Source organism: Amia ocellicauda, chromosome 6 (assembly GCF_036373705.1).
Source record: "Amia ocellicauda isolate fAmiCal2 chromosome 6, fAmiCal2.hap1, whole genome shotgun sequence".
Taxonomy (NCBI): domain Eukaryota; kingdom Metazoa; phylum Chordata; class Actinopteri; order Amiiformes; family Amiidae; genus Amia; species Amia ocellicauda.
The window spans coordinates 14,726,895-14,742,962 of NC_089855.1; the positions used below are offsets into that span (position 1 = coordinate 14,726,895).

Consider the following 16,068-nt stretch of genomic DNA (forward strand, 5'->3'; position numbering starts at 1 on the left):
AACATGTCTGTGACTTTAAAAATAGTTTTTCCATACATATTCTTTCAAGTAAAAAGCACTGTGCACTATAAAGGTTTGAGCTGATCATAAATTAAAAAAAGATCAGTTATGCTGAATGAGAAAATGGCTTATTGCAAGTAACGCAGTTAACAGTTACCTGAAGTTGGGTGAGAGAGGAGTGATATTCCCCCCCACATCTTCCACTCCTGGAAGAAGCAGGACTACAAACTCCAGGGAGGAGGGACACAGTATGGGGAAACAGGTGTAACAGCTGATCGAACCACGAGAACCACTGACCCGCCCCTTGTATGAGAAACCTGCTCCCAGAGAATGACTACCACTTGAATATTGACCTCGAGATTGCCTTTCCCGTATTGTTGTTGACATCGCAGTCAGTCTAGTTGAGCGACCATTAGCTAAGGGAAACACCTGAGTTAAGCTAGAGCTCTACCCAAGAACTAGGAGATATTTTCCATTTGATTTGTTTTATTTTATATCTGTCGGTATCCCCATCCTATGTATTATTACGCACCCTGAAAACCAAGCCCCAAACCTTAACACTGCCCTGCACCCTGTTACACTAGATACTCCCTTATGAAGCTTTCATCTCCCAGTTTAGCTAAGCTCTCAACTGACTCAAAAGCTTCTCATCCTTTGCATAACGATTTCACTCTGTGTTTATTCATTAATGAAACCATGATCAGAAAGGAGAACACTGCACACCGTATAAGGAATGACTTTCAGATGTTCAAAAGTTGAAAAGTAATGTTCTTTCAGAAGCATAACAAATAATAGAAACATCTGGCCCTTGACATTCAATGAGAGAGTCAACCATGAAATTGGTCTAAACCTTGAAAACTATAAAATTAAGGTAATTTCCCTTTATTTCCAAGTAAATGTAGAAATATTGGCCGAGGACAAAAACATGGCTTATTTGAGGATATCACTCATTAAACGATACGCAGTAGATTGTTTATATTCTCTGCAGTGAAGGGATTGAAGAGAAATGCAGGAAAGTGGAAACTTAAATGGATTGCTCAAACGCTGTGTGATCTGTAGGTCATCTTTGTTCTAAACAGCTTATGAATAAGAGCAGTATGGCCTAACTCCAAACTTTAACCCTGTGCGTATGTGTTATACACATATATATATTTTTTTACTTTAAAGTGAAGTTAACCACTGCGGTACTGGTGGCCACAAAGAAGAGAACATAGAGTTGTTGATGGTGCAGTGGAGATTTTTAGGAAATTCAGAAGTCAGTTGTGGCCTGGCATAATTACGGTGAACACGCGGTCAGGCCTCACTGACTGCACAGGATAGAAACTCTACCCCATACACGTACAATCGGCCTGGGGAACATAATGACGCTGAACACTTTAGGGAGGTCCTTTCCTACCTCTCGCGCTCCTGCTCCAGCAGGTTGGTGAACTCGTCGCTCTTCTGCATGTACTCCTCATGCTTCTTCTTCTCGTCCTCCAGCGTGTAGATGGTCTCTTTGTGAGACTTCTCCGCCAGGAGCAGCTGCTCCAGCATCCGTCGATGGGTCTCCTTCTGCTTCTCCACCACCTTGTCCAGCTGGGGGGGCAATGGGACATCTGAGTGCTGCTGCTCTCAGTCTATGTGCATTGCACTATTATTATTATTATCCACGCATCTGCAATCTGGCACCACTTAAAAACACACAACAAAACAGCAGTACATTCACTTTAGCCAAGCATGTGCAAATCAGATCTAATTTGTATTTATTCATATACTTTTTTTGTAATCTTCACAACATCGTGGAATTGTGCATCTCTTCCAAAAAGGTTTTGCTAAGCATTTGACCTTCATTTTTCAAATGTATGGATTATAATTCCATTTGTGTGTGTGTATATATAAATATATCCTGGGTTTTATATTTCTGTGTTTCTTACACAACTAGGCCTGTGCATATTTTTATTCCATTACATTGTCTGGTGGTAGTAAAGTGGCTGAATTATATAAATTACTTTTGGCGCCCAGCTGCATGTTTAGCAAAATGCTTCAGTATTTTTGTGGGTAAAAGTGAAGGACGGACACGAAGGTAATCACTAACCAAACAGAGCTCCACCCAGCAGCTTATAATCATAAGAAAACCCATGCATGCCTTATTGCCCCTGTACACCCAGTTCTTTGATACCCAACACTGGTTTCTCAAAGTTTACATAATCGTATTCAGGATTTTGCCAGATGAAGGCATTGCTAGGATGTTAGTGATACCACAACTGATTTTTAAGACAATTAAACAAAAATTACAACACTGATATATTTGACAAACAAACAAAACCATAAAATTCAAATACTTGCAATGCACACACACACACACCTAAATGTATTCCAGTGTTTCTAAATTTACAAATAATTGTGTTAAATCTATGGACCCCTGTGCCACTCATCCTCCTCCATCATGGCGCCTTGCTGTTCCTACCTCAGCCATGGGCTTCTCGTAGATGTCTTCCTGCCACTCGGTAACCTTCCCCTGAATGGCATCTCTCTGTAGGGCTTGTAGTACCTTCTGTGGGGTCACAAAGCCATACTGGGCCTCAAGCAGGGCCAGATCTATCTTCTCTGCTTTCAGGACGGTGATAACTTCATCACGAGCCTGAGAAAAATGGATGTGTAGAAATGTCACTTACAGGAGTTCTTAAAGAAATGCAATGCAACTTGGTGGCTTAAAACAGTGTCTGATTAGATGATTACATTGACTGCATCAATGTTGTAAATGCATCTGAGCATCATAATAGAATGGATTATTGATATTTAAGTTTAATTCAAAATTCATGTAGTATTGAGGCTGAGCACTTTAATTTATTTGGTGAAAAATACTATTATATGTGTAACTACTGTGTAGAATTGTATGGCTAAATGATAGAACTCCAGTATTTCCAGTATTTACATGATGGATTACATATAATACTGTCTTTTACTTTATGGTTATATACCCTATTCTGTCTACTACATTGTGGATGTTATTACACCTTTCTCCATAACTATTTTGGAATATGAAAGTACTTGAAACATACAACTTTAAGAAAACTGATTAAGCAGCTTTGTCATTGAATTCTTTATAGCAAATCTCTGCATCTGCCAAATGAATGTAAAATAGAGTTGCCATCAAGGTTCAAAAGCTGTACATCTCAGAATGAGGCAATGAAACTTAATTCTTGCATCAACAGATCTGGCAGCTTTAAGTGATAATCCTCCCACAGGCACAACAGCCTTAGGGTAACACTGAGCTACAAAAGAGTTACTGAGTGAGGTCAGTGTACATTACGTCAATTGACTACAACAATTACTTTTACTAATGAAGCCTACAGGAAAGTGTGGTCATGGCCACTCAGTCTAACCATGACCTTCTGGGTTCAGTATCTTGCTCAGTCCTGTAGGTGTGGTCAAGCAACACATGTCCTTCAGGCTTGAGCACAGCTGGCATCCTCACCTGAAGCTCCCCCTCCAGCATGCTGAGCAAAAACAGCAAGTCATCTCGGGAGAGGTCCCTGCCCTTTCCCGAAGTCACCCCCCCAGTCCTGTGGCTCTGATTGCCTCCCCCCTTGTGGTTCCTTAGGATTGTGCCAGTGTTGTCAGAGGACTCCCTCTCCCTCTGTGCCCTCCTCCCTCTCCCATTCCCCCCGCTGGACGCGTCCTCACGCTCCGAGTTTCGCCGCCTGGACCGCGCCCGGTGCTGGGATCGCCTGGTCTTGCCTGTGTTCTCTAAGCTGTTGCTCCGGGAACGCATGATTGTTCACCTGCGGGATAGAGGGAGGGTGAGAACTGTAACATACTGTGACTGGGATGCATTACACAGTAATAATCCTAAGATTGATTGATTGATTGATTGATTTATTATTGAGAAATTGAACGTGAAATGAAGGAGGAAATGGTTGATTTGATTTGCAGTGACATTTGTATGGCAAGCCAAATTATCATTTAGAGATATCTCTAAATGCATTTAAAGATATCTTCAAATATTTAAAGATATCTCTAAATCATTTCAAGATATCTATAAATGATTTAGAGATATCTGCAAACGATTTGGAGATATCTAAATAAGGTGCTTTTTAAAGATATCTCCAAATGATTTGCAGATATCTCTAAATGATTTGAAGATATCTCTAAATCATTTAGAGATCTGCAAATCATTTAGAGATATCTTCAAATAACATCCTGTTCATTTAGAGATATCTTCAAATAATTTAGAGATCTTCAAATAACATCCTGTTCATTTAGAGATATCTGCAAATCATTTAGAGATATCTTCAAATGACTTCCTGTATTTTGGCTGAGATTATCACTTCCTGTTTCCTTATTCAGTTACATAGAAATGAATGAACAAGTTAACAGGAAGTGATAAACTTGGGCTACATGCAGGAAGTCATTTGAAGATATCTCTAAATGATTTGTAGATATCTTTAAATGATTTAGAGATATCTGCAAATCATTTAGAGATATCTTCAAATAATTGAGATCTCTAAATGTACTTTTAAATGAGATAACTTGAAATGATTTAAAGATATCTCTAATTTGCAGATATCTTTAAATGATTTAGAGATATCTTGAAATATTTGCAGATATCTTGAAATGATTTAGAGATATCTCTAAATATTTGAAGATATCTTTAAATTAATTACAGATATCTCTAAATGATAATTTGGCTTGTCATACATTTGCAGTGACAGTGACTTTGTGTTTTCTTATTGATTTGCTTTGTACAAAATCCCTCTCACCATGGAACATGAATCCATTAAAATACATGAAACTTCTAAAATGATTTGTTTTAACTCCATACATTTAAATAATAATGTGATATGCCCAGTTAAGTGAAGTGTACATTAACTCCTTAAAATACCAATCCTCAAATGACAAGAGTTTTTAATGTCATCTGAAGCACAAATAATAAATAAACTAAAATATGATACATATGTATGGTCTGTAATATATAGTGTACCATTGAGCAAGGTTCTGTACCTAGATTACTGCAGTAAAACCCCAGCTGTATAAAAGTGTAATTGTATGTAAAAATAATGTGATATATTGTAACAGTTGTAAGTCACCCAAGATAAGGGCGTCTGCTAAGAAATGTAATGTGCATATCGCCCACCACTATTTATTTCCCTTTGCATTTACAGAAAGGGTAGGGTGTAATAAGGTAAGAGTATGTGGTGCCCAACCTATATGAGACGGAGAGTAATTGTGGTGTACATGTATATGTACACAGGCAAGGCAAACATGGTTAGAGCATGATGTAATCTAAAATCCAAGACGGTTGCAGATTTGTAAAGGGCTCCAGGCGCAGTGACTATTTATGCAGGTTGCTAATGCAATAACATGTTAGTCGTTTTAGAGTCTTTTTAACTGAGTTCCTCTGTTACTTTCGTACTTCGCAAAGATGCGTAACTAACCATATGAGGAAATGAGATAATGCTGACTGTGTCTTTGGGCACTAATGCTTCAACTAATAACCTTAAGGCCCTTTATTAGACAAAAGAACACTGTGTTTGTCTTATGGTCCTACAGCTCAAACAAACTAATGCCCCCCTCTGCAGAGGAACTAGCTCAGACGTCTTCAGTTTACTGATGTCCCCTCGATATAAAGCATGTGATAAATGTCTCTCCATTGATCACTCCGAGGTAGTCAGTAGGATATATTACCATAAGTATTCTTGTAGTATTACGGTTACATTTTCCAACCAGCCATGCGTGACATGCATTCCTTGACCGCACATCATGCACAATAGTTATTCATATTATTATTTATTTATTTGCATGTTTGTTAGTTTGTTTTTCTTTCCCTCATAGTTTTATAATAGGTATTTTCCTGATTGATAGCCACTTCATTTGAATTATTACTGAGTAGCATCTCTTGTGCAGAGCATTTGGTGATTAAGATACTTTTCCAAAATCATTGGTGAATCTGGTCTGCAGTGAAGTGACTCGTCAGTGGCCCTCACAATAAAGTGGGGGCAGATAACCCAGTTTCTGAGCCAGGGATTGAGAGTGTATTGAGTACTTTACAGGCTGGTTTGCAAATGAAGTCAGGAAGAAGCTTTGGATCCCCTGCTCGATTTACTTTTCCTAATTGTTGAATAGTCACAAAAGTGTAGAATTTAAAACAAGGGCAGTAATGTTCAGACTGTACAATGCACTAGTTAGAGCTCATCTGGATACTGTGGACAGTTCTGGGCTCCACACTTCAAGACCGATATCGCTGCTCTAGAGGCAGTTCAGAGGAGAGCAACCAGACTTATTCCAGGTCTGAAGGGAATGTCCTACTGAGAGACTGAGGAACTGAACCTTTTCACCCTGGAACAGAGGAGACTACGTGGGGACTTGATTCAAGTCTTCAAAATCATGAAAGGCATCAACCACATCAAACCAGAGGAGCTTTTCCACATCAGCAGGGACACACGGACCCGGGGACACAAATGGAAATTGTGCTTCAAGGCATTCAAGACAGAAAACAGGAGACACTTCTTCACACAGAGAGTCGTCACAATCTGGAATAAACTACCCAGCGATGTGGTAGAAGCTGAAAATTTGGGAACATTTAAAAATATACTGGATAGTATCCTTGGATCACTTAGTTATTAATGAACACCAAACGAGCACGATGGGTCGAATGGCCTCCTCTTATTTGTAAATTTCTTATGTTTTTATGTCACAGGCCATGGGGAGATTTGAGGAGGCTTCTACAGCAAACCAAGGGTGGCCTGAGGCAGAAGGCCCAAAAAGGGAAATGCTATCATGCTTGTGCATTAATCAGGACTGAACCGAAGAAGTTTTAAAAGACTTCAGAAGTGAGAAGGGAAGTGTGTGTTTCTGTTTCTCAAGGGCAGTATTATAACGCATCTGGAAGCGATTCCTCTTGGAGGTTGTTCTATTTCTGACCCACTTTGTTTCAGTTTTTTCACAGTCTGATTCTTCACATCCATGCTTTTTAAGGCTCATCTGCAGAGGTGCAGAACAGTTAAGAAATTCAGGCAGGCACTTCGTAAACATTTGCACATTATTCCTAGTTTCACAGTGGGAGAAATGGTGGGAAAGCATGTGAAGTAATAAGGAATTCTGCTTCCACCTTCCTCCCACCTGACCAAGTAGGTAAAGGCTTGCCGTAAAATATTTTGTAAACTGAATTAAATGCATCCAAATAAATAATACACTATTATTATTTACCTGTATTATCAGGGTCTGACACAATGTTTTAATTATGGTTGCCAAGCAGGGCAGGTACCTTGAAATTTTACTTGCCCTCCCCCAAAATATATCTGCCTGACTTTTCACGTTGTCCAAATCAGAATCTTCAATGAGGGGTGGGGTGGGGGGGAGTGCAGACGAATTGTAGCCCGGGGAGGGGGTATGGTGGCTGACAAGTCTAAACAATGCGTTAGTCATGCGTGTCGATATCTCCATTCACCCACTCACATCAGCATGTATATCATGCTTGACGTCTTTTGATTGGCCACGAATAGACCGGTAGTTCACTTGGAAACTCTGCAATTAAAACTTTATAGGTTGAATGTCCGTTTCCGATGTAAACAAATTGGCCACATCATAGTGGGACTGGCTTTCAGTTGACAAAGATTTCAAAGCCAAAAATAAATGTATAGAAAACCCAAAGCAAAACATAGTGTCTAGCTTTGTAAGGAGCCACTTCCAAGTATTTGTAGAAAGCAATGACGTATGACCACTTCTCTGCACTGTCAGCTCACCACTTCCAAGCTTTATGACTAGAATAACAACCAATGTTTTTGCATTGTAGATGTATTTTTTTTATGTAAGAATGATGTTTTATTTTTTCTAGCTTAGAAATGCCCTATATATCATATTGTTTTTACAGCCCGTCTTTGGTTACAATTTTAGAACTGGAAGTTCAGTTGTGAAGATTAAACAGTCTGCCAACACAGTTTATGCCCAATCCCAGTTTTTCTCTGCATCCTTCCTTTTTAAAATGATCTGTGAACCGATTCTGCATTTACCATGGCTGACAAACATGGATTGTCTACTAATTTGCTGTATTATCTTTGTCTGTTTCTTTTTTTGTCACCATACTAATGGTGTATGGATTGACTTAGGTAAAGAAATAAATGTTTTGACTACAAATATTCAGACTGTTACAGTGGGCCATTGTACAGCTTGATAGTTATCCATGAAATGCATTAAAGTCACAGAAAGGTTGAAGTTCCTGCTACTGCCCAGTCTTCACAGATCTGGCTTTAACAATGTAATCCAATCCATTCTCTAACACTTCATATTTAAAGTTAGAAAACATCAATATCTCTTTACAGTAGTACATTGTGTGCTTTCATGTTTTCTCTATTTGCACATTTTTATCTGAGTGAAGGCATTTCTTTTTGCACTTGGCCAAAATGCAATAAAAAAATCTGCAAAAACTGTAGGGCTTAATTAGTGACCATATGAGGTATAAACAAAAAAACTTACATAGCTGTATTATGCCGCATCTAATAATAATATATAGTGGTTTTTAGTCTTCCACTTTGGTCTCTGAGAAACACAGGAACAAACAATGGTAAATAAATCCTGGACAACTCATTACATCAGAAACATTACTAAAAGATTGGTAAATATATACAGTGCTATTGAAAGTCTACTCCTCTTGAACCTTTTTCCACATTTTGTTGTGTCAATGTCTCAAAGTTTCATGCATTTAAATGAGGATTTTTTTCACTTATCTACACACCATACTCCACACTGTTAAGGGGAAACATATTTGGAAAAAATACATATTAAAAATACAAAACTGAAATATCATAATTGGAAAAGTCTATATCCCCCTGAGTTAATACTCGATGGAAGCACCTTTGGCAGCAATTACAGCTGTGAGTCTGTTGGGAAAGGTCTCTGCCAACTTATCACACCCAGATTGGGCAATATTTGAACATTCTTCTTTACAAAACTGTTCAAGCTCTGTCAAGTTTCTTGGGGAGCATTGATGGACAGCAATCTTCAAGTCATGCCACAAATCTTCTATTGGATTTAGGTCTGGGCTCCGACTGGGCCACTCAAGGACATTTACCTTTTTGTTCCTTAGCCACTCCAGTGTAGTTTTGGCTGTGTGCTTCAGGTCGTTAGCTGGAGGTGAACAACCTTCCCAGTTCCAGCTTTCTCACAGAGGGCAGCAGGTTTTCCTCAAGGACGTTTCTATACTTTGCTCCATTCATTTCCCCTTCTATCCAGACAAGTGCCCCAGTCCCTGCCGATGAGAAACACGATGCTTCCACCACCATGTTTCACAATAGGGATTGTGTTCTTTGGATGATGTGCTGTGTTGGGCTTGCACCGAACATAAAGCTTTGCATATAGACCAAAAAAATCCATATAGTTATGTGATAGAATAGACTAAACTTTTTGACACATGGCTACAGAATCTCCTGAGTGTTTGTTTGGTCTTTCTTGAGTTTTTACTGCCTTCTTGGTGGCTTGACAACGACGCCCCTGCTTGCCACCCTACCATACAGGCCAGATTTGTGGAGTATGTACACTTTGACTGGTCTTGGCTACAAAAGCCTGTAGCTCTTGCAAAGTTGCCATTGGCCTCTTGGTAGCCTCTCTGATTAGTCTCCTTCTTGCTCCATCTTCCAATTCGGAGGGCTGGCCTCATTTAGGCAGGGTCTTGGTTGTTCCATACACCTCCCACTTCTTAATAATTGTGTTAACCGTCCTCCAAGGGATATTCAAGGCAATTATGTATATCTGTGCCTTTCAACAACTGTCCTGGAGTTCTTTTGAAAGCTCCTTAGTGGTCTTTTTTTGATTCTTTGCTTGAAATGCATGATCCAGCAGAGGGAACATACAGGACCTTCTGAATTAATCCTGAAATCATGTGAATCACTACAATTTAACGCAGGTGGAAGCCACTTAACTTGGTGTGTGATTTTGAAGCTGTTTGCTTACACCTGAGCTAATTTAGAATGTCTATTACAATAGGACATTATCCAACCAAGCTGTTTAAGTACATTTTCCACACATTTCTAGAATGTTTTCCAATTGCAAGTTGTTGAGTAGGATGTGTAGATAAAACAAAAGATGAAAACTTTGAAAGGGGGTGTAGACTAATTAAAGGCACTGTATTGATCATACATTTGTAAATATTTTAGCATGGCCTGATCCAAAACAAAGAGCTACCTTCTAAATTTTACCTCCAAGCAAATCATGTGAAGTGGTATTATTAAATGCACAAATCCTTGTATGCTCTCATATATTCATTTACACCCCCTAAAAACCCAACCCATGATTAGTACTCTTGCTACCTTGGGATACTACTCATTTCTTAAGAAATACTGTTCAAGATGACAAAACTATTGTTGACTGTGCAGGCAAGTACAGACAGTTCTCATGCCTGTGTGTTATAATAGGATAGTGTAGCATTTGCCAATATGTGACCTAATAGTTAATAATAGTTCCATTTGTTTTTTGAGTATGTTACCTTTTGTATGGATAACTATTTACATACACAGATGCATGCAAGATATCTTCACAACAGCTGTTTAAGACTGTGTCAGTGGTATCTTTTAAAAAATCTGATATCTTGGTGGTCAGAGATCTCACTGGATCAAAGTCACGGACAGGCTTGTCATGAGATTTTCCATCTGGAAACATCCCAGTTGTATGTGCAGTAAACAGCTGTGTTAATGAAAACCCACATGTTATCTAAACAGACAACTATTTCAGAAATAGCATGGAGATTCAGAAGAAAATAAGTGTGAGTGTGACATTAAAAGCAATACATGTTTCTTTTTGATTGAAAGTGCAACACGCTTAGAGCAACGACTATCAGTCATTCTTATCCCTTGGGCCGTGCTAATGCAGTATGATGTCATCACCCGGTGTGCTCTGGGAGATGTAAGAGCCAAGAAGGTACAGTTAACCAGTCAGGAAATGTACTTTTCTCCCTGTGGGATGCTTTAAAAGGCAAATTAAATCCAAATTGCAATACAGACACCTTTTTAGATTTTGAGCCTTTTTGAAAATTTCAGCTTTGACATTTATGTATTTTCTTTGTGACTTAAAACTGAGTGTGGTAGCTCCCTTTGGCTTGGGCCTCTTCTAATGAAGTGTCACTTAAGGTTTGCACAATTCCATTAAAGAAGCATGCCCTATCCAATGCAAGCCATAACCTTAAAGGTAACAATCTTAAACAGATGATTGATTTGCTAAAAATATAATAAATCATGCCTTTCAAAAAAGAGGAAGGAAATTCCCAGTCTTTAATGTTCAGGAGGTGATTGACATTTTACTGTTACAAAGTAGATCCTTTTTTTTTTTTTTTTTTTTTTTTTTTTTTTTTTTTTTGCAAGGCTCGGCCTGTTTTATCTTCCAACATCTGCTTTTTACAACAAAAATGAGATTAAATTCTGAAGAAACAGGGGTTTTCAAGAACCAAACAAGTAATTTGTGATTTGTTTGCCTTTAGGACAAACAGTTTGATGAAAAGTATAGATTTAGTAGAAGGGTCATAATTGGAAAATTTACCAATTTCATGCATCTGCCACAGCAGCTATGGAAAAACTGAGTAGAGCATTTGTTTCTAGTATCCCTAAAGAGTTAGGTGTGGCAAATATTTATTTGTTTGTTTCTCAAAATGAGTTTGTTTTTTCCGTAGTTAAACTCTGAAAACCTAGTGATGCACTTACATGTACACAAGCTGCAATTTGATTTTCTTGTAAACTTCTTGAGTGGGGCCTTTTCTGGCAACTGAAAGTGTCCAGCAGAGTGTGGATTCAATAACAGGCTGTTATAGGGGAGGCAGGAAGATGAGTGTATTTTTTATTTTTTGTGAGTTCTCATTTGTTTTAGGTTTGATATAATTGTCACTTCAGCCTTTTCCACTTCAGGGCAAGCCGGTTCTCCTGCCCTCAAGTTAGTCAGAAGCCTGCCAAGTTCTCCCCCAAGTCACCAATGGCGATGACAGTTAAAGGCGGGGTGCTAAAGCGGAAACCTTTCTCAAGAATCGCACAGTGTCCAAGCTGGAAAAGTGGTTCTATGTCTTCTAATTTCAGTGATGACAGAATAAACAGAACTGCACTCTGTGCCCAGCTTCCAAGAGGACTTTTGCCAGGAGACTTTCTTTAATTTGGCTAGTAGGATGAAGAGAGACTGCTGAGGCTACATGAACTTTTATGTGCGAGAGAAGGGTAATGCTTTATTCCAACAATGTTCTGTTTGAAATCCCAATCATCATTCATTCTTAAAATTAGATCTGATTTCTCAGTGATGGTTTAGGGTAGCCTTGCCATCTCATTCTGCTGTTAGGTAAGATGGACGTGTTTGACGGTTGACATTCTAGAGATCCATGGCAGTAGGACTAATTCAAACATCTTCAGTATTGAAATGCCCTGTAAAACTGAATTGTAGCATTCCCAAAATTACTTTATTGTGTCCTTTATTGTGTTTGTTGCTTGGGATGTTACAATTGTTTTGATAGGTTGCCTGGCAGTCACAGCTTCCTTCAGTTTTAGCAATAACATTTCAATGGCATTCAGGTCAGGTGTTTGCAATGACCAATAAGACACTTCAATCCTTTTTCTCTTCATTTGGCCAAATCCCTCAAAGGATTAAATTGGCATACAAAATCAAGAAACCATCACTATACTAGTGTGACTGTTTGTGTGTATGGCTCATCAGGATTCTCAGTGAACATTTAGGTGTATTGAATGAGCTTGATTTTCAAAGCAAAACTCTCTCCAATGTTTCCAAATGCAAAACCTAAAGTTACAAGATTAGAACTCAATTAAACTAAATTATCTTGTCTTGATAATAAGATATCACTATTTATATGAAAGATATTTGAATAGACTAGTGCTACTTTTCCATTAATTGTTTAACCATGCTATTGTGTTGTGCTGTCAGTTTTAGCAGTGCAATTATCAATTGTCGCTTTGATTTACTGTTATCTATTTAAATTTGAGATTTATTTTGTAGTAGAGTATGTATGCCTTATACTGTGTAGTTTACACAGGATGGTGAATATTGAGAATTAGGGCATTGTAAGGACAATACATAGATGTTTTATTTTCAGTTTTACTATACACATATCAGCCATAACATTATGACCACTGACAGGTGAAGTGAATAACACTGATAATCTCATTATCATGGCACCTGTCAGTGGGTGGGATATATTAGGCAGCCAGTGAACATTTTGTCATCATAGTTGATGTGTTAGAAGCAGGAAAAATGGGCAAGCGTAAGGATCTTAGCGACTTTGACAAGGGCCAAATTGTGATGGCTAGACGACTGGGTCAGAGAATCTCCAAAACTGCAGCTCTTTTGGGGTGTTCCCAAAAAGTGGTATCAAAAGTGGTCCAAGGAAGGAAAAGCGGTGAACCGGCGACAGGGTCATGGGCGGCCAAGGCTCATTGATGCACGTGGGGAGCGAAGGCTGGCCGGTGTGGTCCGATCCAACAGACGAGCTACTGTAGCTCAAATTGCTGAAAAAGTGAATACTGGTTCTGATAGAAAGGTGTCAGAACACACAGTGGATCACAGTTTGTTGCGTATGGGGCTGCGTAGCCGCAGACCAGTCAGGGTGCCCATGCTGACCCCTGTCCACTGCCGAAAGCGCCTACAATGGGCACATGAGCATCAGAACTGGACCACGGAGCAATGGAAGAAGGTGTCCTGGTCTGATGAATCACGAGTTCAAGGTGTTGACTTGGCCTCCAAATTCCCCAGATCTCGATCCAATCGAGCATCTGTGGGATGCGCTGGCCAAACAAGTCCGATCCTTGGAGACCCCACCTTGGACTTTAAGGATCTGCTGCTAACGTCTTGGTGCCAGATACCACAGCACACCTTCAGAGGTCTAGTGGAGTCCATGCCTCGACAGGACAGGGCTGTTTTGGTGGCAAAAAGGGGGACCTACACAATATTAGGCAGGTGGTCATAATGTTATGGCTGATCGGTGTATATCTATTTTTTTTCAACAAAGAACACTTGGCACTGAAGTTTCTTGATTATCTAATTTACTTTTTTTAATGAAAAAGCAAACGATGTTATTTCACTGAATGCTTAGACAAGCTGATGCTTGATGGGAAATATAATTTGCAGTCACGAGAATCTATAGCCTTTAACTCAAGTGATCTTCTTTTTGAAGTCTTTTAAGCAGAATGAACAGAGTTGCGTGCAAAAGCTTGCTTAGAGGGTGAATTTGCAATGGAAAGTTTTGTTTCAAGAATGGATTCCACAATTGAAGTAGTACAAAATGACTGCAGCTTTTAACGTTGTTTTAAGTAAGATTAGTCACCTAAGTGCACCTGTCTAGTTTAAAATGTGAATATTAAAAGAAAAAAAACATTTTGATGTTAATATCTTGGCACCCAATGAGAATTTCTTTAATCATACATCTTATGACTGTCTTTTCTTTGGCTCTTACTATGGCCAATTAGCAATGCCTATAAATGGCTTGTGCCTGCATCTTCAGTGTACTGAAGCTCAGTTATATCTCTTCATGGTTAACTCTTATTTTTCTTTTTTAAATCCCTTTTGATTTTGAGAATATTATTTATTTGTATTTCTCTGTTCTTTGCAGTACGCCTCTGAACTCCTTTAATTTCAAGTAAATGTGTATTTCTCCTGTGTGACTGTTTATATCATTGGGAACTGGTGGTGTACACATGGTGGTGCTCTGTCTTCTACCTGCTTGCCCTTTCCTCTGAATCAATTACATAGTTGCCAAAGAGAATGTTCATAGGTCTATACTGTGCTTTACATTCATGAACTTATGGATATACAAACTCTGATGCATGTACAATAACAGGTTATAATCTTTATATTTCCTTTCCTCAGGAAAATAAATTACAATTCAAGATAATTCCTGAAGGCATTTAAATGCAAATTAGTTGAAAACCTAGCAGCAGGTGATTTCATTCTCCATAAAACAATTGATGCGAAAGAGAAAGAGTTGCATTATCTGGAGATCTGGATTTAAGACTGATCTCCACTGATGCTTTAAATGTTTGTTGAATTGTAAGGGATTAGTTAATTGAAAAACAATAATATGTTCTTTACTTTTTCCAGCACTGTGTTTATCAACACTCTGCGATCATTGTATTATATACTTGGACTGGATTGAAAGCGAAATTATGATCAAATGGCAAATCCAGTTGTGCAAAACAGCACTGAGTGAGCACTGACTTTAATGGCTGCTCTCGGACAATAAAGACCTTTTGACTATTTATAGGCAATAGTCTGGGGGATTTAGCAGACCTCCTTCAGTTTATTAAGTCTACTAAAAGAGGGGTATTATCTAATCATTTTAATAAATGTATTATCTGACGTCACTTTTATTTCAAACAGTTGCTCTGTGGATTTAATCGGCAACAAGGCTGCTACTTTTATTGTTACATTTACAATAAAAAAACTGAATTAAATGGCTGCTTGCTGAGAAATAATAAACAGAGCCATATCATTTCTAATCTTTGCAAAGGTCAGGCTGCTTTCATGACTTGGCTCCATCAAGTAATGGCTTAGTTACGTGGTGCCTGAGGAAACAACTGAGAAGCATCTGTTGAGTATATGCTTTTTTATTTTACCTTAGAAGGACTAGAAGGTACTAATACTTTCAGAAGCCGATTTAAAACATTTCATAATGGGATTGTTGACAAAGTTATACAAAATAAGTGGCAGAAAAGGGAGCACACCAGCCTAATTGCTCTGTGTGAACTTAACTGGCTGGATTTGTATGGTTAGTTTGATTGATTTTAAAAACTCAGCATTGATCATTAAAGAACCCAAACATATCTTGAATAATGCAAAATGTCAGCAAAGGACTTATTAGATGAAAACAAATCTGCAAATTCAAATAAAACAATCAGATTTCACTAATTCATGCTTTTGGGGAAAAAATATTTTACTGCTTTGATGATTACTTTTATAAATAGGTGTCTCAACTTAGATAAAAACAAACCTCTAAGCAACTCAAAGCTTCCACTACACAGGAATATTTGAGGGGAAACTATTTTCTTATTTTAAAATAGCAATAGGAATGTATGGAACATTTAACCACTTTCGTAGAAAAAAAGAAACTAATTAAAT

General features: G+C 38.4%; 2 protein-coding genes across 2 annotated transcripts in view; one reads left to right on the forward strand and one right to left on the reverse strand.

Annotated features, from left to right (window-relative positions):
• Positions 1-16,068, forward strand: part of cmss1 (cms1 ribosomal small subunit homolog) — a 103,014-nt gene that overhangs the window by 48,212 nt on the left and 38,734 nt on the right. The window lies entirely within an intron of this gene.
• Positions 1-16,068, reverse strand: part of filip1l (filamin A interacting protein 1-like) — an 86,580-nt gene that overhangs the window by 46,898 nt on the left and 23,614 nt on the right. Inside the window, exons 2-4 of the mRNA XM_066706227.1 lie at positions 3,458-3,764; positions 2,447-2,620; positions 1,397-1,575 (exon numbers count right to left, since the gene is read on the reverse strand). Of these exons, the coding sequence (XP_066562324.1) occupies positions 1,397-1,575; positions 2,447-2,620; positions 3,458-3,754 (650 nt within the window). The 5' untranslated portion in view covers positions 3,755-3,764. The remainder of the gene's footprint in view (positions 1-1,396; positions 1,576-2,446; positions 2,621-3,457; positions 3,765-16,068) is intronic.